The sequence below is a fragment of the Hippoglossus hippoglossus genome, chromosome 19, assembly GCF_009819705.1.
Source record: "Hippoglossus hippoglossus isolate fHipHip1 chromosome 19, fHipHip1.pri, whole genome shotgun sequence".
In the NCBI taxonomy this organism is placed as follows: Eukaryota; Metazoa; Chordata; class Actinopteri; order Pleuronectiformes; family Pleuronectidae; genus Hippoglossus; species Hippoglossus hippoglossus.
The window spans coordinates 20292161-20314987 of record NC_047169.1 but is presented as its reverse complement, the minus strand read 5'-3'; the positions used below and the strand labels follow the sequence as shown (position 1 = coordinate 20314987).

Genomic DNA, 22827 nt, shown 5'->3' with positions numbered 1-22827 from the left:
TTTAATAGATTCTTATTGGACATTCCTCATCAAAATGCACCGTGAGAGGTGTAATTTACTTCTCTATTTATGTTTCCATGTACACAGCAGAAATTGAAATGTTTTCTACCATAGTTGTGAATCTTTTGTGATGATTGTTACAGAGTTTCATTTGCATTCAAGACTCTCAAGAATTTCCGGTCCCCTGGATGCTCAAAATACTCTCACTTTGCAACCAGATTTAATACTCGATCATCCTCTCCTCTGTTGTCTGCTACGTGTTTAAGTGTAATTACTGCATTGATACTGTTAAATATAAATTAAATGTACGACAGAGACCTAGATGGCTATTAAGAACAGTCCACCAAAATCGTACTTACTTACTTAAGCCCCTGCTCCACTGTTCAAAAAACCCACTAACACCCGCTATCATCTGGCTTTTGTCTGCAGTGGGAATGGATACAATCGGCGTTCACTCTCGGTATAGCAAAGCAAGGTCATCAACAAAGTCTAGATCATCCAGCTGCATTGTGGTTGTCCACTTTGTGCTGCTGTGGTCTTCATTATCCAATAAATACCCAGATGGTAGAAGAGCGGGGGCATCGTACGGACCTTTTCCTGACACCAATTGTTCACGGTGGATAACTCTGCGTGATGTCTCTCTGTAGCAGTTCCCATTTTGCTTGAGTCTCAGAGAAGTTTCCAGAGGGTGTTTCGGTCAACGATGTAATTTGCCGCCTTTTAGTCGATGGAGTTTATAGCTGAGACTGTTTCAGAGATTACTTGACTATGTTACAGAGGATTGCAATCTGGTCTACACATGAACTATTCTGCCGAAAGCATGCTGGCTGGTCTCTTACCTGTGGTTTACCTGTCCTCTACCAGGGTTGGAGTCTGTCATTCAGGAGTCTGTGTTTCCGTAGCAAAGATTTAGTTTTGTACAGGGAGCGGTTTCCTGACCCTACACCCAACCCTCTTTCTTCTCGCCAGGGCTTGGGAACAAGCATTGCCTCCAAAGTCTAATTGTGTATTTGTATCCAGCATATTTATCCTGACCAGTTTTAAATATAGACTCAGCAGTCTGTTATGCTCTCGGCACTTCAGCCCCATACAAAGTATTTCGGCGTCAGTCTGGAGTCTGAGGGCTTTTCCACTGCATGGCCGCCTCCTCAGTGCTGGAGCCCAGCTGTGCAGCTGTCCTCAGCGCTGCTCCTTGACAAATGTGCTTTTGCCTTCGAGAAAGAGAAATGTGTTGTGTGTGTATGTGCGCGCGCACCTGAATGTTTTTATATATTTGCTATTGTACAAGTCCTGTGTGTGACAGGCAGTTGAATGCGCCATTGTGCTTTTCCCTCAGGTTGTGTGATAGCAATGCATCAAAGACCTTGCCAGTGGTGGCTTCTAATGGGTTTTAGATTCAACTTTTATATTATTATGTAAATAGGTGACTCTTTGATGTAGTATCAGCGCTGTCATCACAGGGGCTGGAAGGCTCTTATCAAGAAGACGTTGAGGGAACAAAAAAATGTTTCACCTGAAAGTTAATTAAAAAGCCATAAAGTAGCGGCTGCTCCTCTGTCTTGTTTGTTGGTCTGTCAGCCTGTTGGTCTGTCTCTCTCACTCTGTTTGTTCTTCTCCCTCTTCTCCCCCTGCAGCCAGAGGATGAATGGTTTCATTACAGTGACAAGTTCTGAGGCAGTCTCTCACTTCTTCTGTTGGCTCCCTTTATTGCCAAAGTATTTACATGCCAAGAGGAAGGGCTGTACTGTGGCTTGATGAAAAAGCACTTGAATTTAGACTTTTAATTTGTATACCATTCATTATTCTCTAAGGCATCAGGGGGGAAACTTAACTTATCCCCTTCTCGGCTTCCAGCTCCTCCCGGACCTCTCTCTCACAGAATGTGAAACTTCTCTCCTCGTATTTCTTTTATTCAATGACTCTCCCAAAAATGTGACGTTCCTCTCAGTGTCGTGTCCCATCGTTCGGAAAGAGGGCTAACTTCAGCCATCATAAGGAAGATTAAATATGGAGAGCAAAGGGAAATGAGAACGCAAAGAGGCTTATGAATTAATGACTGTAGTTATTAGTGCTGTAATTAGATTTAGGGAATGGGCAGCGCTGCATGGTGAGACGTGGGGGGGCATGGCTGACTCCTTATCATTCACAGGATATCCTGTAAGTGTCAGGACAGTTGAGATGGAAAATTGAGCTCATCCATGCTTGTGTGATAGTACAAGTCAGGTCCGCTGTCCTCGCCGCACCGAGAGATGAATGTGCAGAAAGTCAGCTGAAGTTACGCTGGAGAATGGTCGCTTCATGTCAGCAACCTAGAAATGGGTTTTTCAAGTGCTATGTACCATTTAATTTGGTGCCACATCAAAGTCACAGTGGAGAGAGGAGAATATGCAACATTTTAATTGCTCCTTTTTGCTAGTTGTCATTACAAAACTAAATTATACAGGCGATTCCAGCATCAATCATCTAATTAAGCTATTATGGTTTATCCATTAAAGCCCAGAATTTTCACAGATATCCAACAGAAAACATTATCTTAGTGAAGATTAGGTTTTCAACCCTCACAGTGGAAAATGATCTTGTCCCCAACCAATAACATGTCGTCATCTTCTTCCTCATCTCTGTCCCTGCTGACCCTGTTTCCTGTTCCTTTCCCTGTAGAACATCCACTTGGTGGCTAGCTGGCTGGGTTCGTTAGAGAAAATTCTGGAGCAGCACGCAGAGGGAAGCCACGAGGACTTCAGGGTGTTTGTTAGTGCTGAACCCTCCTCCACCCCCGAGGGCCACATCATCCCACAGGGCATCCTGGAGAACTCCATCAAGATCACCAATGAACCACCTACAGGCATGCATGCCAACCTGCACAAGGCTCTAGACAACTTCAACCAGGTAAACGTCCAGGAGGCAATCTGAGAATAATAACCTCATCAGTGGTGGAAAATAACTAAATATTGTACGTACAGTTTGAGGTACCACACTTGAATGTTTTCCATACTTACTTTGTAACATTATTCTAATGAAATACAACATGAGGTCATAAAATAAGATGCCTGGTTAAAGGATGAGCTGCCTAACAGCATAAAAATTGATTAAAGCCAATCAATATTTTACATTAACAGTCAATCAGATGACGATTTGTAATCTGAAAGGTGTTACAAGGGGATTGGTAAAAAGCAAACAGAGCTTAAAGTTGCCAATTTGTAGATATGCAGCATGTAGCAGATGGTTGCAGTCACCTTTCTCACGTTGGAATTGCTGCTGACCCATAGAGGACAGATGTGAATGTAGCACATGCTAACGTCAACAGATAGTGTGGTTACAGTCTGTGGGAACATGGAGGTTTAACATGAAGACGGATAGATGGATGTTATCAGTGAGTGGCCAAAGAGTGTCATGCTGCTGGTCTGTCCTACAGGCGTCCTAGTCAGAATGGACCGGAGCGCTGCAGTGGACTCTCCTTGCTTTTCTTTACCTTATCACTTCCTCATCTCTATCTGAGCATTACCATTACCCCAGTGCTTCTCTGCCAATGCATCTTCCTCTGCACCATTACCTGAGTGCTCGCCCCCCCCCCCCCCCCCCCCCCCAGTCCATTTCCACGATTCTTAGTTTGCCGATGTCTATCTGCCTGATAAGTACTTCGTGCTTGTGAGCCTTGCTGTATGCAGGGCCTAAGGGAGGTCTGCTGAGGCAAGTATGGAGGGAGTATTCCAGTCATGTGTGCTCAGTGAAAGCTAATCAATGTAAGGCTAACTCTCTGTAATAGCCCACCCGCATGGCCAAAGCCAGCGCTAAGCCAGAGAAATGACAGTTTCTTTCCTCTTGACCTTTTCACTGGGAGATGCGTACAGCTACACTGCCTATTTCCATTCTCGGAAGCCTGTAAGATGGAGTCCGGGTGGGCTGATGTTAATGTCTAGCACAGTGGTTTCGGTTTTTACTGAGATAACAGTTTTATAACACTGTTGTTGCTGTTACGGATTTGCAATTCTCAGTTTGCTGAAACTGATCAATTCACTGTATCTGTCCAATTGTCACGTTGTTCAGACTCACGCACACCTAGAAGCTAATCTCTTAACCTATGTAAGTTTATTGATATTAAAGTGTTTCTTTCAGTGCGTGTTCATGCATGTGTTTGGTCATGTGTCTCTCTGCAATCTGACTGCATGTCGTTTCTCTCCAGTCCAGGTCATGAATAGAAAGGCTATGCATCTCTTTCAGCTGTTTTGAGCAGAGGAGTACTGTGCAGAATATTAACTAAACCTCCAATAGGGTGTGTGTGTCTGTTGTAGTCAGCCTGCACTGTAGTTGTGTGTGCATCACAGGAGTCAGCTCCCCAGGGCACTGCAGCTGGGAGAGTGAAAGGCCCTCACCGTGGCACTCACCATGACACATGCTGGAATAAAGAGAATTTAGCCTTCCCATTTCCATAGGGGTTATTGGCATGCGTATTTAACTGTCTCTCCCCCCCAGAGATCACAATGCCATTTATGTCCAGTTTTTTATTTGCCTGTCTGGAATAATGAGCCCCAGAGACTGTTGGAGGCTGAAAGCGTCTGACAAGTTGTGACAATTAAAAGGGAATCTCGTTGTAGGGTTTATTGCCATCGAGTCATCTCATTGTCTGTCTGTTAGTGCACCGCACCGCTGGGGACTCTAAATAAAGGAGATCACAGGGCTGCCTGCCACAACTTTTTACCTGTAACACACCAACTTGTCTCTGTTAATGCAACTGCACACTTCAGGAGGTGATTAGTCCAGCCTCGTTTAAATGTGTCTTTCTGTTGTTTTCCAGGACACGCTGGAAATGTGCGCACAGGAGAACGAGTTCAAGAGTATTTTATTTGCTGTGTGCTACTTCCATGCGGTCGTGGCAGAGAGGAGCAAGTTTGGTCCTCAAGGCTGGAACAGATCATACCCCTTTAACGTCGGCGACCTCACCATTTCTATCAACGTCCTCTATAACTACCTGGAGGCCAATCCGAAGGTACGTGTGTTTCTGTTTTATTTGTATTCCTGTGCAAAGGATTACGAAGGCCACCGCTTGTAATCTTAATTGAAAATCTAAACACATGTGACCCCAGCTAAACACCACAGGCCAGCATCTAGCAAAGCAAGATCCCCTCTGTCTCTAATTCCCAGGTGCCGTTTGATGACCTGCGCTACCTGTTCGGTGAGATCATGTACGGAGGTCACATCACAGACGACTGGGACCGCCGTCTGTGTCGCACCTACCTGGGAGAGTATATCAAGCCTGAGATGATGGAGGGAGAGCTGTGCCTCGCGCCTGGCTTCCCATTGCCTGGAAACATGGACTATAACAACTACCACCAGGTGAGTCATCCAGGTTAGACCATATGAGGCCATTAGACCACCTGAAACATTAAGTCATGCCCTGATATTAGGGCAATGAATACATAGTTACAGTACAAGAAAATACTAAGATTCCACCTCTGGAGTTGTTGTCTCTGGACCAGCAGGGGTCCCCAAGGAACTTCTATGTGGCAAAATAAATGTCGGTTTAATGCGTCTATAATTGAATCACTATAATTAAAAGATATTTCTTCCTCCATCACTGTTCCCAATATACAGTGTAGAATTCTACAATTCATTACTAAATCAATAACAATAAAACTCCCATATGGGTCCCTGGGTCGTAACAGATTGTATTTTGAGTTATACAAATATTTCTCAGAGGTGGAGATGCTCCGTGGGTGGAAAGAGTTTGCCAGTAACTCTCGCAGGCATACCTGAAAGTTAGAAAGCTGAGATTTAGAAGTCATCTAACAAGGAACGTTGAGAGGTGTGGAGTCAAAATAAGTGGATCTAGATGTGTCACAACACAAAATGTTTATTAACGCCCATGAGAAAATTGTGTGCAGAGAATAGAACTAAAATGCATTGTTGAGTTTAAAGTTCAAGAGATCTTTACCGTCACTGTACAAGTATAATGACATTTTGTGTGGAGGAAGACTGGAGGGTACCCCACATGAGGTATGAAGTAAGAAAACCAATTATAGAATTAACAGTTATAGCTTAGACTAAGAAATTATTGATATAATTATAAATATCTAGCAACAGGAAATTAAAAATAGAAAGACAAGAATTCAAAGTAGCGAGACAATAAACAAATATAAATAAAATATAAATAAAAAAATAAAATAATGTGACAATTTCTGAAGGGATTGAAATTGATGTGATATTATGTGAAAATAAGGGACTATCATGCAAAAAAGAGATCGTTAGCATGCTAATGCTAGCGCACTCGCTGTTGTGAAAAAAGTGACCACAATACATTATAATTATGTTAAACTCAGATATTACAATTCACTATCGTAATTTTTAAATCCTTATTAATGGAGAAAATACTACATTTGTGGGTCTCCCTCCCTGCTTGCCGGTGATTCGCAAGGCCTCCTTGGTACCCCTACGTTTGAAGTGAGGGTGTGAAAAATCTCCTTTTCGAGGGCAATATAGCCCTACCCCTTGGCCCTACCCCTTGGCCCTACCCCTTGGCCCTACCCCTCCGTCCCAACAGGTATTGGGACAGCCTACCCCTACACTTGAACACGCAAAACGAAGCATGCTAGATCTTTTTTTTGCATGATAATCCCGTATTTTCACATAATTTATTTAAGATCTCAACAATGTTATGACAATGACATCCCCTGTCTCGTCTGTTTACATCGACGACTACTGATGACGTGTCGGGTTTCCTCGACGACTACTGATGATATAACAGCTTCTTGAAGGGCTGTCCCAATTCGTAGGGGAAGATTTCAACGACTACCCGTGTGTGACTCCGTTTCAAGGGGAAAGATAACCCTTGAAAACGAGGGGTAGGGGTAGAGCCAAGGGGTGAAATGGGATTGGGCCCAAGTCTGAACCTTATAAAATATACGCATCTCGAGATATATGTTCCACATACAGACAGACAGACAGATGCTTGTGAAATTAATAGGTAGATGGATGCTTTATAAATTCTGCCACTTTTTGTTGTTAAATGGACAAGAACAGATGAAATCCAGCAGCCACTGCGCTGCGATTCTGCATCATACCTTCAGCTTCATCCCCTGTGTGATAACCATTCATAATTTTGACATGATTGAGCCTGACTTTGCTTTAGAGCAGCTCACACACAATGTGTGACAGCTCCCTGGCATTATCAGGTTACTGCCTCACCTCACTACCTCACCTTGCTTGTCGTGCATTGTTATTTATCATTTAACACCAGCATTGATTGACAGGGTGAAATCAAAAACGAGGCAGGTTCTCGTGTCAACTGCGGCAGCGCGCTGTAAAGTCTCACATGTTATTTATCATCCTTAGAGATAAATAAATACGCTGGGCCGAGCATATTGGGGTTGTTTCACGATAGAATTTGTTTTCTGGGGTTGATTTTTTTTTTTTAAAGCTTTATTCTATTACAGCAGGAAACAACTTCACTGGTGTGCCTTAAGAAAAACTGTCAACTGATTTATATGAATAAGGCTGGGTAAAAAACGTGTTCTCACAGACAGTACAGATTTCACCCTTGACGTCCCCAGGGAGCCAGAGGGAGTGGCGAGTACGACTAGTATCTAATTTTCTCTCAGTCTCCTGCTCAGTAAGCACAACCTGACTGTCATAGTGGCTCCGGTGGGAAGGACTGGAGCATTTTACATTTGGCTGTCACCATTCAACTAGGTTGGGGGGGGGGGGGGTTTGAGCGTTTAAAGATTTGGCCAGAGAACAGGAGCTGTAAAGGCCTGTAGGTCCCAGAGCGTGTGTCAGGTCATCGCCACCCTCAACCATCTGGAGCAAACTTCCAGTACATGGAGGAGAGAGGTGGCACAGACATGAAGAAGAACCCGGTGACTCAGCAGTTTTACTACAATATACAGGTATATGCAATCATCAAAAGTTAGCCGGCAAGTACAGGGGAGATCAAACATCTGACAACAAAGTGTTTCTGTGTTAAAGGTCAACATATTTTCCATCAAAACTTTCATAAGGACATTATGATTAGAAGAGGCTTTCTTTTTTTAATTTTGTTTAAGTGCTCCACAAAAAGCAGCCCGTCTGAACACAGCTTCCACTTTCATCTGCTCCAACTTAAAAGAATTGATATTCATTATGGACCAGCAGATGGAAAATGCCACATTTCCCTCCCCCTGGTTCTGGTCATTAGCAGCGTGTCAATTGATCCCGAGTGTTTGAATTTCACCCAGAAATCTCTCATCATTTATATGGTTCCATTATCGGCCCCTGTCAGCAGTACTAGAGAAGAAAACTAAACACCTGAGTGGGGAAAAGGAGTGGTGCAATTTAGTCACAAAGCAATTGGAGTTTACAATCTTCATTCTGTTGATTTAAAATAATATGCTAGGGAATTTCAGTTCAAATGTTATCCTGTTCAGGACAAAGAAGGTTAAAAAAAAGAGAAAACAATTATGCTGCCTTTGTAGACTTTATTTTGTACAAACTCTTTTGTGAACCCCTTGAATAAATGTGGGTTTCTGATGCTACAACATTTCTGTGGTGGTTTCTTCTGTTCCAGTACATTGATGACACCCTACCTGCTGAGTCACCCTACCTGTACGGCCTCCATCCCAACGCTGAGATCGGCTTCCTTACTCAAAGTTCGGAGAAGCTTTTCCGCACTGTGCTGGAGATGCAGCCCAGAGACGGGGGGGCTGGTGAGGGCGGCGGGATGACGCGTGAGGAGAAGGTGAATAGGATGATTTATACAGTAAATCTGTACTTGCAGTGTAAAGATGATTCGTGGATGAGCTGATATTGATATTTTAAAATCTCATATAACATATATATTTGTGGCTCATCGTACAAATCATGACCAGAGGATGGGGACACCAGGGCATTACAAGCATATGTGATTGTTGACCACCGCAGTCCAAAACCACAGGTATTAATCTGCTGCTGCTGCAGCTTCCACCCTTCTGGGAAGGCTTCCCAACAGACTGTGGGACCTGGCTGCTGGGATTTGAGGATGGATGTTGGCTGATAACATCTGGTTTACAGTCCAGTTAATCCCAGAGGTGTTGAGGTCAGGGCTCTGTGCAGGCCAATCAAGAACCTCCACTCTGGGAAAATCCTTTAATTACAGGTCAGGTTTTGTGCTCGCAGACATTATTATAAAGAAACAGGAAGGATTACGTTTTTCCATATCTAGAAAAAAAAATTATAATAAGGACATGGTTTTACTAAATTTGACTGATGCACACTGCACACTGTCCTTGACAGAGCTTAAACACTTATTAAATACATAATAGTTTGTAGCTCTACAAATAACAGTGGGTATTCTTAACATCACTAAAGCTAAAGTATTACCGAAGATAATAAGTGAAGAGATTACTTCTAAAAAAGGTACTTCCTGTCAATACTTTCCATAGTAATACTGAATCATTACCTTGAGCAGGTTTCTCACCTTTCTCACGTATTTACTGTAAGAATGTAATAATACAGTATATGTGAACATTTCTGAGTCCAAACTCACATTCTGTTGTCTTTAGTTGCTTTAACTGTTCATTTCATAGTTTTTGTTTTCTTTAAATTCTTGAGCCTGATTGTCAGCATGACTTTCACGTGGTCACTTTCTTACCCACAGAAGTCATCATCTTCACTATGTGGACAGTTGAACAGAATTGATCCCTTTACAATATCCATGCTTTAAGTGTGAGAAATGGTCTTATTCCACTTTGTCTGGCTTGAGCATGTCAGTTAAATATCTAAGCCATATTCTTAAATGAATATTAAACCCATTGGTTCCTATTTCTCAAAGAGATGTTTCTATTCTTAACTTAATGGTTTCAATGAAGTAACAGTCTGAGGCCCCAAAAAAGAAAAACTTCAATATTTCACATTTAGGCAAAGATGAGAAAAAAGTCTAATCCCAGAATCTATGTTTTTATCAAAAAAGTTTTTTCTTCTTTCCTCTTTCACTGATCGTCTCACAACCATTTATCATGTGATGCATCAGTATTAACAATCTAATAATCTAAAAATGATCTCATTTGATAGAAATAATGAAGCAGGAATTTCAAAGCAGGACTTTAACATCTAATGGAGTATTTGTAGATTCTTGTGCTGCTGCGTAGAGAAGATGAATACTACTTACTCCAAAATTCAGTTAGAGATCTTTGGAGGCTCTGGAAACTTTGGAACCCCACTGGAATATAAAACCAGCTTCTGTGGGTTTAAACAATGCTTTTTGTGCAGCATAAGTTTGTTATGACAAACCCACTTGCAGGCCAGTGCGGCTTTAGGAGGTATAATGGTGGCATCTGAACTCAGCCCATGATTCTGATATGATATTCTTACTTTGAAAAGTCAAGCCCTCATACACAGGAGCCATCCTGAGCAGATATGTAAGCCAAGGCCTTTCACCAGCACGACTCTTTCACTAAGCTGTGAGAAAAAAAGGCCAAATCTTCAATGTGTGATGACAACAGGTGACATTTGCTTTAGCTGCTGCACACGGAATTGAGAATAAATTGGGACCAACTGTTTGGGGCGTCTGACAGCACCCAGGGTGATTTTTACAGGGATGGCATTTTCTGGTGCATTTTCTGGTTCAGTGCCGCCCTGACACAAAGCTTAGTTCAGTGCAAAAGCTCAGACAAATATTCTGTCAGAGAGACTGTAGCCCTGCAAAACTCAATAGAGCGAGTGTGACTGTTTTAATACCATAAATAAGGGTCTAGCCTGTCTGACTGCTAGCTCTGTTAAATGTCCATTATGCCTATTAGCATAAAATGATTTATCATCAGGCGGATTTATCTTTTCTTAACAAGAACACATTTGCCTTCAAACTTTTGGATGACGAGGTGGTTCTGAAGTATGCCTTCTGAACATATTATTATCCCAATAATTACAATTTGATCCGAGCAAAAACTGTGTCAATAACAGGTGATAAAGTTAAATTTCCACATTGCATTATGCTCAGCCCTGGTTTGTGGCGTCCCCTCAGCTTAACATTTGCGTCATGGTGGTAATCATCTGTTTCTCTGTAAGATAAACACCCTGTGATGTCTGAAAAACCCAGATGGTTGTTCCACAACACTTGCAGCTGTTCTGAACCCGCCACAGGCATACATTTGTTGTTCAGATCACTTGCACTTAAAATGCCTCTTTTGAGGACCATGTAACTTTGACGTTGTCCTCTTTAATATCGACATAGTTATATTTTCTTCAAATCAAAATCTGCAGCAGATTTCTAAATTTCATCTGCACTAGCTTCAAGCATTAACATTTCCGAGAAACTTTATTTCCTATCAGTTGGATTTTGCTGAGATTTTATAGGTAACATAACAGCCTGCAGGTGGTGGAAATGCTGCAAAGTTTCAAATGGATTTTCAGATCTTGCAGTTGACTTTTAAGACACTTCTCAATACCATGTATTTATGAGTAAGACCTCTGAGTCCCATACCATCCAATACGGAGCTTAAGCTCCTCAGACAGGGGACTTTTACCTGAGCATGGCTGAAAACTAGAAGTGGCAGAGCCCTGGAGCAATGGAACAATCTGCCTGAGGAAATCTGGTCAACAGAATCAGTGACCTCTTTTACATCTCTTCTCAAAATACGGAAACATTCAAACATTTTTATCAGAGCTTTCCTGCTTTCATAGTTTTTCGATTTTTATTGTATGTTTTTGTTCAAAATTACTGTGATTATCAGCCAGACACATTAAAAAAAAGGCTGCAGTAGTTGTTTAGTTCAAATCTGAGCTAAGTACAATTCTCCAGTTAACATATTTGCATATCAAGCAAAGGAAACATCTCATGTGAAACCCTGGAAACAGCATTTCCACCACATGCAGGCTGTTCTGTTACAAGCTGAGCAAAACCAACTGATGGGAACTATCAGGTGTCCTGATGTCATCCTGTCTGTTCATTTTCAACACTAATGACACAAGGAAGGTTCAGATTATTCATGCAGGAGTTGAACACATGATGTAAAGCTGATGATTACAAGCTGAGAGCTGCACAACACCGACAGACAGACAGACAGAATATTTTGAAAATATGTATATTCAAACTGGTGACCGCACTTTATCAAAAGGCCTTCTAGTCTAGTATGGGATATTTTTGCCAGTGCATGTTTTGTGTATTCTGTATACGTGTGTCCATTCCCTGATGTATTATGATGTGTGACCTTTCTGGCTCAGAAGCCTGGATACTCCTGTCCGAACAGATGACAGCCACGCAGAGCTTACCAATGAGGCCCACTCCCTATTCAGCGCGCTGAGTTGCTGCCAAACCCACATCAGATATTTGAACTGAAAAATCCATAGATATGATGACCTCATATCCTTTGTTCGGCACCTAATCCGTTGATTGATCGCTAATGCTGGTTGCCTTGGGAAAATGTTGACATAGACATTAGCTTTCATCACTTACCCACAAAAATATGATGTGAGCATTGATTTGCTGGAGGGATTAGACTGTTATTGAAAACAAAGAGCTGCCGTTGCAAAATATATCTTCATGAATATTTATGGGGCTGTCTATTTCAAACTGTAACAGTTTCTCAGGCTGTCAGCTTTGGTATCACTGAGTTTGTCTGACACAGACAACCCCAATTTGTTTTCAATGGTCTTTTATTTCCAGCAGTATCCTCTCGTATTGCCTCTCCATTTTTATTTCTTTAATTGTAACAGATTACTCAAACAGTATGTTTTTACTATCAGTTCTCTCATTGACACACTTGTTCATTCCATCAAATATTATCAGGTGCGTGTGGTGTTGGAGGAGATCATGGAGAGACTCCCGGAGGATTTCAACATGACCGAGCTGCTGGAGAAAGCCGAGGAGAGGACTCCCTACCAGGTGGTGGCGCTGCAGGAGTGTGAGCGCATGAACTTTCTTACGCAGGAGATCAGATGCTCCCTCCATGAGCTCAACCTAGGACTGAAGGTGAGAGGACTGTGATAATAGCAGAGGAGATATCACGCACTGTTCTTATTGGCTTCACTCTTGGAATGTGTATTTTCAATTGCCCAGGGAATTGCAGTGCAATCTGCAAAGGTTTATATTGAGCTGAATTTCAGAGCTTTTAATTTGAAAAGTTGTGAACTAAAGATTGTGTTAATTGCTTAACAGACTTCTGAAATAGCCAACATGCAATGTATGAAAAAATAACACAAGTTCAATAAATCATTATCTAGAAGCCAAAAATTTGAAACATATTAAAATAGATTTTTTTTTTTTTAAATAAAAACGTTAAGTGATAAAATCTTCACTGCAGATAAACCAGGTGGGATGAACATAGAGTTTTCCAACTTCTTCTAACTTCTTACATTGCTTGCTATTTCAGAGGTCTGTTAAACTATTGACACAATCTTCAGAATATAACCAAATAGAACATTGCGAGATAGGGTATTTTTTTATTTTTTTCTCTGATTTCCCAGAGAATTATTCATTTTTAGTGTAACCTCAAGTGAACTGTCCCTCGGATTGGCTTGGCGGCTGTTCACTCCAACAGGCTGCATTAGTATTCTTGCAGAAATTAACCTTTCTTCTGTGGTTTTGTCAGAAGCCCGGTCTTAAGAGTAACTCAGAGATGTGACTTACAGGGAAGAACAAAGGAACGAGACATCTATGCTCTGTGTGTCAAGTCAGACTGTCTCCTGTGTTAACAACAAACAAAGAGAGAAAGACTGGGGGAGAAAAAAGTGTAAAAGCGTTTGTCAGGAGTTATGAGGATTCGATCTCCTGGCACTACAAGCCTCAATAAATCCGCTGAGTGATTTAAAAGCCATGTAGACTATTGTACCAGCAAATGGATATTTCGTCTTTATAGTGGAATAAATAGGAACTATCAGATTGCTAGCCTTGGTGCGATGGTGTGGCTTCATAGTGCCAAAGTATGTCATACATATTGAAAAGGTGAAAAGGCACTTGGTGAGCACTCTGGATCTGTTTCAGTCTTATAAAGAATGTGATTATGATTGTGTCAGATATGGGTATCTATACATCAGCCATACATCAGCTCCAGTGTCAGTGGGTGCAGGGTACCACTGTTTCCCAGCTGTGCTGTCTCATTACTCTTGTGGCATCTTCTCTCAGCTATCTTACAGCATCTTTCCTTATCTGGCATGGCATGCTTGTCTTCATATTTATGTATGCATCAGTGGTTTCTGACGGTTTGTGACCATTCAGCGTCTTATGCTGCTGGAAGGTGTCACCTCCAATGTTTAGCTGTGGAGGCAAACAGGAAGTGACATGTTTAACTCCCGATTTCCTTCCTGTAATGAAAATTCACAAGGCGAAGAAGGGCTTTTGTGGGAAAGAGGCAGCATATGTTCACTGAGAGCAGTCATCCTAATTAAAGTAGATATTATCTCGAGGATCAGAATGAGGATGGAAGCAAAACTGTACAACACGTTTTTCTGAGGTCGACACGACAATCTGTTATCAAAGTACAGCACACACAGGTCATTTATATTTCTAGCAGTAATGAAATGTATGTTCATCTGAAAGGTCCTGTGATGTTTCTCTGCTACAGTGTTCACATCTTTGGTCTCTTGAGAAATATATACCCATGACAGTGATTTGACATACACAACAGTGCCACGGTTTATAATTATTGATTTATTCATTTCTATTGAAAGTGTGGCAAAATCCTTCCCAGGAGCATATAGAGGTTGAGCTATTGTACAGAGTTACCTGTCCGACCTTTAAAGAAGAATCTCAGCCTTTAGATCTGCAAAACCAATTAGACAGAAACAAATGTTAGATATTTAACCTTAAACAAGATTTTATCCAGAAAGAATTGTATCTGATGTTCTTGGGCGGCTGAAGCTTAAGACTCATAGTCGAGCAGCTTGTCCTAACGGTAGTTTGATCCTTGGCTCTTCTGTCAATATGTCAAAGTTTCCACGACCATGTTTCTCCCGCTGGTATAGCAGCCATGCAGTGTGTTGGCCTGTGGGAACAGAAGAAGCTATCGTAGGTAATTAGCTGTGTTGCATCACTTTGATTTAAGACTCTTCTGTCAGAGTGAAAATCGTCTCACAAGAGGTTTTGCACTTTGTTATGAGACAAGAGTCAATGGCACAAGGAACGTCTCTTAAATAAACAATGTGAACTCTTCTTAGTTAGCAGACTAGGTCGGCTTGCTTGTTCCACTAGAATTCCCCTTGCAGGTTAATCCTGCCATGAGCTGGATTTAAATAGTTTCTTTGTCTGTCACCCCCACCCTTTAGGGAGAGTTAACCATGACCGGTGAAATGGAGAACCTTCAGAACGCCATCTACCTGGACACGGTGCCTGACAACTGGACCAAGCGGGCGTATCCCTCAATGTCCAGCCTGGCCCTGTGGTTCACTGACCTGTTAGTCAGGATCAAGGAGCTTGAACACTGGTCCAATGACTTCGCCTTACCCGCTGTAGTGTGGCTAGCTGGCTTCTTCAACCCCCAGTCCTTCCTCACAGCCATCATGCAGGCTACGGCTCGAAGGTAGGGTTGGTTTTCACAGTGGCATCATACTTGTACGTTGTGATGGAAACCACTTGGTGTGACACTGCCAAATCTCCATGTGTGTGGATGACAGGAATCAGTGGCCTCTGGACCGGATGTGTCTGCAGTGTGACGTCACCAAGAAGCATCGTGAGGACTTCAGCTCCGCGCCTCGTGAAGGGGCGTATGTACATGGGCTGTACATGGAGGGCGCACGCTGGGACACACAGGTACATTCATCCATTTCTGCTTGTCGTAGAGTTACCTGTTTGTTTTGACATCCAGCCTCCAGGGAAGAGGTGTGAAAACCAAATCAAAAGCTGCACTCTTTTATTCACAAGCACCTTGTAGGGAAATCTTCCTGTACACATTTCTTTTGATGATAGATGGTCGACCAACATAGGTGAGCTAACCTCAAAATGCGTATTAAAAATGAGTCAAGTAAAGTAGCTTGAATATTCCTCCCCTTAGGGGCTGCCACATCCCCTTTGTGGTTTCATTTTCTCCTTTGCATCCTGCTTACGGTCAGCTCTCAGAGCGCAGTGCATTACTCAGATTCCCAGGGCTCGATCTATCTACATACATACCGCTACTGTATATGCACCCAGCTTTCAAGGAGCATCCCTGTAGACTTCTTAATTAGCGAATGTGCAGAGTTTGCACTTGAACACTTAGAACACCCTTTAGAGGAGTGGTTCCTTTTTTCTTCATTAAAGTTGGAGACCCAGGCAAATAGACAGGCGGACAGACAGGCCTGGCAGCTTCTCCTCACAACCCCTCCTCCTCCTCCTCCTCCTCCTCCTCCTCCTCCTCCTCCTCCTCCTCCTCCTCCTATCTTCCTCCTATCTTCCTTCTCTTAGCCCCAAGGCCAGTTCTGTGCCACTGGCGGGGAGTAGCCGAGTGTGAATAGTTAGAGTAAGCAGCACTCCATCTGTACTCTGTACAGCAGTAAGAGTCAAAGATTTATGATAAGCCTGCTCATCTATATTAATGACCCCATTCAGAATGGTTAAAGACAACAAAGACAGCTAGATACTGTATAAGATAAACACCTTGTGTGTGGAATGGATACCTACCTACTAGTTCCACAAACATCTGTCTGAATGTGGAACACAGGTCTCGTGCACCTTTCATCATTCTTCTAATGGACTTCACACTTGGCATGTGTTTTGTTAATGGCCCAGGGAAGTGCAGTGCCGAGTTCGGTGTGATTTGGACTTGAGATACGTTCAATATTAACAAACATTTAATAAACAGTAGCAGTCAGTGGCGGGGGGGCAGCGTGTTTACAGTCAGTCTGTGGACAGAGTTCAACATGTCTTCTTCTACGTCCTGTGATAAACTACAGCAGCAACTGGGTCAAACTGCGTGTCGATCACCACAAGATAATTTTGATAATTTTATGTTTTTTATTCCACCATATCAGACTGAGACACAGATAAGACTTGGACGGGTACTAATCTCTGTCATGGCAACAACATTCACAGAATCACTTCCTGTCAGGCAATTTCTCTTTAAAGTAAAAGCAAAAAGTTTGTTTAATTTGTCGTAATGCTTTATGTTGAGCTGAATTCCAGAGCTTTTACTTTGAAAAGTTGCGAACTTGGGTTTATAAGATTGTTGCGATTGTTTAACAGACCTCTGAAATACCCGACATGGAATGTTTAAAAAAAATGACAGCAGTTCAGTTAATCAGAACTTATAAGAGCCACACGTGAATGTTATTAAAGCAAATTCTATTTAATTTTATGAAAAACATTGACCATAAAATCTTCATTGCAGATGAATCAGGCAGGATGAACAAAGTTTCCTAACTTCCCTCTGCACCATAGACTGAATAAACAAACAATAAAAAGTGACAGTATATGTTAGGCCGGTTTGAGGAGGACTCACTAATCACAAGGAATAATTCTGAAGTAGCTCCAGAGCATTACAAGCAAACAGCCCATTTCAAACAGACAGAAATGCACAGAGAAAGCTTGTGTGTTTATGGGATGGCCACCACTTAGTGATGACTGTGTGATACAGTTTTACTCTCTCAATATGTAGTGAGATATAAAAATATAAATAGACATCTGACGCAGTAGTAGCAGTGTATATATCGTGTCATTAAACTAAATGTACAATGAATCTCAATGAGCCCACATGGTCTGCTTGAATATACCCATTATTTGTATTTACACACGCAGACATGAAGCTATTGGTCTTTAACAAGTCTTTAAAGTTTTATAGTAATTGCAGATGCAATTAGGGCTCTGTCCTCCGAGCTTTTCCAAAGTCATCAGGATTTACATTCATTCCTGAAAGTCACTGTGCGTGCATGGAGAAACCTCTGTTTGTCAGGCACTAAGTGCAGAAGGATTAATTAATGAGACGGACCACTCTTTTTTCACTGTGTTTAGAGAGTGTGTATAAGACTTTCTCCACTTTTCAAGGGTACCACCATATCGTGTACAGCGAAGTGAAAGTCTAGCTCTGCTTGTGCCAGCTGTGATAAGTCGAACATCAAGTCTTTTCTCCTACAAAGGAGCATTAGTCATTGTAGTTTCCATGGCAAGGACAGTGTGTGGATGAAGTTTTCAGTGAAGCTCAAACTAATTTATAACTTCCCTGTGCTCTGTGAAATGTTTCTGTCTTCCTCCGTCTTTCCCTCTTCATCTGGACCTTCTGTCTCTTTCAGACCGGCATGATTGTGGATGCCCGCCTGAAAGAGCTCACCCCAGCCATGCCAGTCATGTTCATCAGAGCCATCCTAGTGGACAAACAGGAGAGCCGGAACATCTACCAGTGCCCTGTCTACAAAACCCGCCAGAGGGGACCTACGTACGTGTGGACCTTCAACCTGAAGACCAAAGAGCCGCCCTCCAAGTGGACCTTAGCTGGAGTGGCCTTGCTTCTGCAGATCTAGCAGAGTTAACTTTTTAAGTTGTTATGGTTTAAAGTTTTTAGTTTTTGGTATTGGTGTTTTTTTAAATTGTTAGTGTTTTTTTGGTTCAAGGTTTAATTGTTTTCAATGGTTTAACTGTTGTCAGAAAACCAAAGAAGAAATAAAAATATTTCGGAATACATTGTGTAATGCTTTTGGTCTCATTCCACTACTGATGGAGCCAGCTGAAGGTATGAGCAGTCAGCCACAGTTGCTTGTTGACTGTCAGGCTGTAGAAGAATGGAAAAAAACAGTACAGAACATGGTAAGATCTGTATATCTTGCTTATTGTTTTATTCCTACAGTATATTTACTTTTACAGGGAAATAACATAATAATAATACATATTTTGTTTCAGATCGAACATTTTAAAATTGAAATAAAGTAAAAAAAATATATATATTTTGGAAAACTATTCACACTAACTCAACATGATAAAAAACATTTCATTAAATGTGACCCATTACAAGGAACCTATGTAATAAAGTTACTAATTGAAATTCATGAAGTCAACATTTTAGGCCGACATTTCTTTTTAATGGAACTAACAAACTAGAACTGCTCTCAGAAGGTGTGGGCTCTTCTGAGAGCAGTTCTAGTTTGTTAGTTCCATCAGACAAGGTCCAGCAGTCCCCTTACATTAAAACAAGCCTTATGGCTCAGACCACATCATGTTTCTCAGCTACACATTGATAGTTACTGGTTTCCAGTCTTATTTGTTACCATACAGGGGCTGAAAAAAGCCTGCACCCTTAATGGAACTACATTCAAATCCACAAGAATCACATTTATGGGGGGACATGCAAGAAATCGCACACAGTCATTGATATATTTTTAATAAAGATTCAATCATAATTTCCGAAGAAAACAACAAAAAATGTTGAAAACCTCATATCTGTCACTGTTAAAGAAAGTGAACATCCCTGATGGATATATCATGTGATTATTAAAGTGTATCTAATCTCCACAAATAGACATCTGGTGGATTGTGTCTCTTTGGCCAAATGTATTTCTGGTGTCATGTGCAAAGGCAGCAATTGTCTCCATCCACAGAAAGTGACACTGAATAAATTTAACTAATGTGCTTTCACACATTTTCTGTAAAACTACCTACACTGTACATTGTCTAAGAACATAACCATGTCTTAATTGATCATAAACTATATATATTTTATATGTGTCCAAGTACTTATACACTAATATTTTACCTTTTTCCAAGAAGTCTTCCGGAATAACAATGTTTTATCTTGTCGTGCCAGATTGTGCATGTGGTTTATGTTCTCATACTCTACAATGTATTCTGCTTACGTGCCTATATGCAGTCGTTCCCCTATCTCCAGCTTCCAGTCTCCCAGTCCTGCCTCGTCTTTTCCAGGTCTTTAAACCAACTCTGTCCCCCTCTCTCTCCTCCTCTTCACTCCTTTCTTCCTCTCTCCTCCCCATTTGAGATTAAATGAACCCTCTCCAAAGCAGAAAGTGCGAAGCCTCATCAACAACGTTTACAGTGGAGGCACATGCACACATCACGCACACAACCCAGCTCTAAAATATCTTCCTTTCTTTCTTGCTCTCTTGCCGTCGCAGCCCAGGTTCCCCCGCGTCTCCTTCTCCTGGTCATTGGTGAGCCTTAACAATGCGCCCAGAGACCGAGAGGCATGAGGAGGAGGAGGAGGAGCAGATGAGGGAAAAGTAAGAGGGGGGCAGCAGTGACGCAGGATGAGACACTTTTGTAGAATTCCCAAATTACACCTTGGGGTGGCATTATGAAAACCGATTCTGTCTGTGCATTCTGCAGGGCCCATGTAACTATGACTCAGCACAGGAGAACGATTTTGGCAGTGATGATGTGAAGTAAAGAAATATTGCTAAGTTGTGTAACTAACCCTTTGCTAAGCCCCGTCACCATTCATTCATTCAGGTCTTTACACAGAGGTAAACAAAAGCAGCTTCTCATTTCCAGGTGACTGTCAATATTATCGCCATAATTCCCTCTGCAGACATTTTACTGTTTCCAACTTTCTCATTTGAAAGACAGAATGCTCAGCTACATACATGCTGTAGCTCACGCTAAAAGACTGAGGCTAAAGTTGATGATTCATATAAGACATTGGCTATGAGTTCACATCTGCATTCGAAGATTGATTACATCACAGCGGCGCCGCTAGGTGGTCCCCGTCCGTTCGCTCTGTCAAAAGCTGCCGACAAATGCGTCCTTTCATCCCACAGAAACCAGAGCTCCGACAGGTGGATGCTTCCCGGCCCCACCTATCCCAGGACTCCTTGTGCTTGGGTGACAAACTGTTTTTCAAAGAGCGATGAGCCGTCCGATGCTTGAGTATCACGGCACAGCTAACGATACACGTGTGGAAAAACCAAGGGACATTAAAACATTCTCATCATGTCCGACTGCAGCTCTCTCGCTAGGCAACAGCAATAAGGGCGGGACAAGCTGGTGACACCAATCATGGAAATCCTCTGTAGACCAGACTGTTTCTTTTCGGTTCAGCCTTCACAGTCTACTCATCAATTTGTCCATACAGTCAATGAGTTAGTGTAGCGGGATCAAGAATAATAATGTTTTTGACAACATTTGTTGTCTTGGATAAAGTTGTCAGGACTGTTAACTTTCCCTAATACAATAAAGAGCTGGATAATACCACCACTACAGTGATATATAGCAGCATGTCCCATGTCCCATGTGTATTTGATGTTCCTGTCCATCCTCTGAAATAATTATTTTTTTAATTAGTTTTAGATATGCTCTTTGAAAATGCTTCTTTTTGGAATGCTGGGTTACTACTGAGAACTAATCTCTGGGTCTTTTCAGTCACTTTCAGCTTACTACAACAAACAGACTGTAGCTTTAGCCCAATTCCTTACACTTATGCGCTTGTGTTTTTGGTTGTAAAGTCTAAAAGATGTACACAACCTTACAGAGTCTCTCGCAGTAACTGGCATGCCGTTACTTTTGCTCATTGAGTGGTGCAGCACCAGAATATGAGCTTCGCTTCGGACCCTGGACATGATGTCACCGATGTGACGTGAGAAACCAGATGTGTGACAGCTCCTCACAGCAGTTGATGACGGAGCTTTGCAGACGACAGCAGCTTCAGAGCCCTGGTCTCAAAAGAGCTGAAAGAGTGCGGTGCTATCTATTTCCTATTTGTAGGTGTCGTGAGTGTTCTTGCTGTGTTACTGAGGAGAGAAAGCTGGAGTCTAAAAGGGTGGAGGGTTCTATGAAAGGGTTCATGTTCCGATTGAAAAAAGTACTTTGAATCATGTACTTGTGTGGCACGTCAGGCGGTTGCTAGGTTACAGGTCAGTGCAGAGAAGCTCCTGATGTGAATGCAATAGAGATGTCTCCGTGTGAATAATATATAAACATGTCAGACACCATAAGAGACGGTCTGATTACCCAGCAGCCATTTGGTGGAAGACAGACTGATCTGTCAGTTTTTTCTTCTTTTCAGTCGAGACGCTTGGTGCTAAGTGGTCACTTCTGTCCTACACCTCCCAGAAAGCACTTGCCGGCCAAACGACGTGTCCGCCACACATCCTAAAATTCACATCGCGTTCTTTGCGAAATCTGCTGTCGAGACGACCAAAAGTGCAGTCGAGACACCTCGCGGGCAGTCGTTTTCACAACAGGCGTGTGAAGCGCTGATAAATAGTGCAATGTGGTCTCAGCCTGTAATTCTATCTCACCCATTGTGCTCACTGCTCTGACCCATAAGACTTGGCTGTGGCAGAATGGCCGGATTAGCTGCTCCACAATCCTGGTACAACACGAGGGCCCCTGCTCTGTGCTGCCTCTGGCGCCGCGTGTCCTCCGCAGCCAGTGTGCTCTCAGCTGCTGCGCGGACCAACTGCGAGAGGAGCAGTTTTTTGGCGAGGGCTGGAGACTGGGGTAATTAGCTTTGACAGAGCTGATGAGTCGCTAATTAAATGTTTATCTGAATCTGGCATCTGTCGTAAAACAAATGTCGGTTAGCAGCCGACAATCTGTGGATTATCGCAAATAACTGGGGTTGGGTCCTGCACGCGGGGAGATAAGATGGGAGAGGACGGTGATTGGGAGCACGTTTAGAGCAGCCAGGCAGAAACGAGTCGCAGCCACAGCACCGACTGTGTGAATGCTCGGAGCTGGCTGTGACTCATATTGGAAACGATTATCTCCATCCACATTCAAGCTGGCACAAGTTTTTTTTTTGACAAGTTTCTGTAGCAGTTATCTTTCCTGTCTGATTCAGACTTTTTAATCTATAACATCCTATTGAAATCCTATAATCAAAGTATGTCTTTAATTTGATATTTGATGGGTTTAAGAGATCAGTTCAGGATCAGCAGAATGTGTGTATTTAGTAGATAGTTTAGTTTGCTCTGCTTTTCATATGGACCGTAACTTATAGGGGAGAGGTCTTAAGGAAACTGTCATCAAGAGGG

At 42.2% G+C, this 22827-nt stretch overlaps 1 protein-coding gene across 1 annotated transcript in view; it reads left to right on the top strand.

Moving 5' to 3' along the window:
* LOC117752715 (dynein heavy chain 9, axonemal-like) overlaps window positions 1-18454 on the top strand; it is a 50959-nt gene extending 32505 nt beyond the window's left edge. Inside the window, exons 18-25 of the mRNA XM_034570299.1 lie at window positions 2659-2886; window positions 4793-4984; window positions 5140-5331; window positions 8537-8707; window positions 12731-12913; window positions 15205-15458; window positions 15553-15688; window positions 18139-18454. Coding sequence (XP_034426190.1) covers window positions 2659-2886; window positions 4793-4984; window positions 5140-5331; window positions 8537-8707; window positions 12731-12913; window positions 15205-15458; window positions 15553-15688; window positions 18139-18366 — 1584 coding nt within the window. The 3' untranslated portion in view covers window positions 18367-18454. The remainder of the gene's footprint in view (window positions 1-2658; window positions 2887-4792; window positions 4985-5139; window positions 5332-8536; window positions 8708-12730; window positions 12914-15204; window positions 15459-15552; window positions 15689-18138) is intronic.
* Window positions 18455-22827: the final 4373 nt, after the last annotated feature.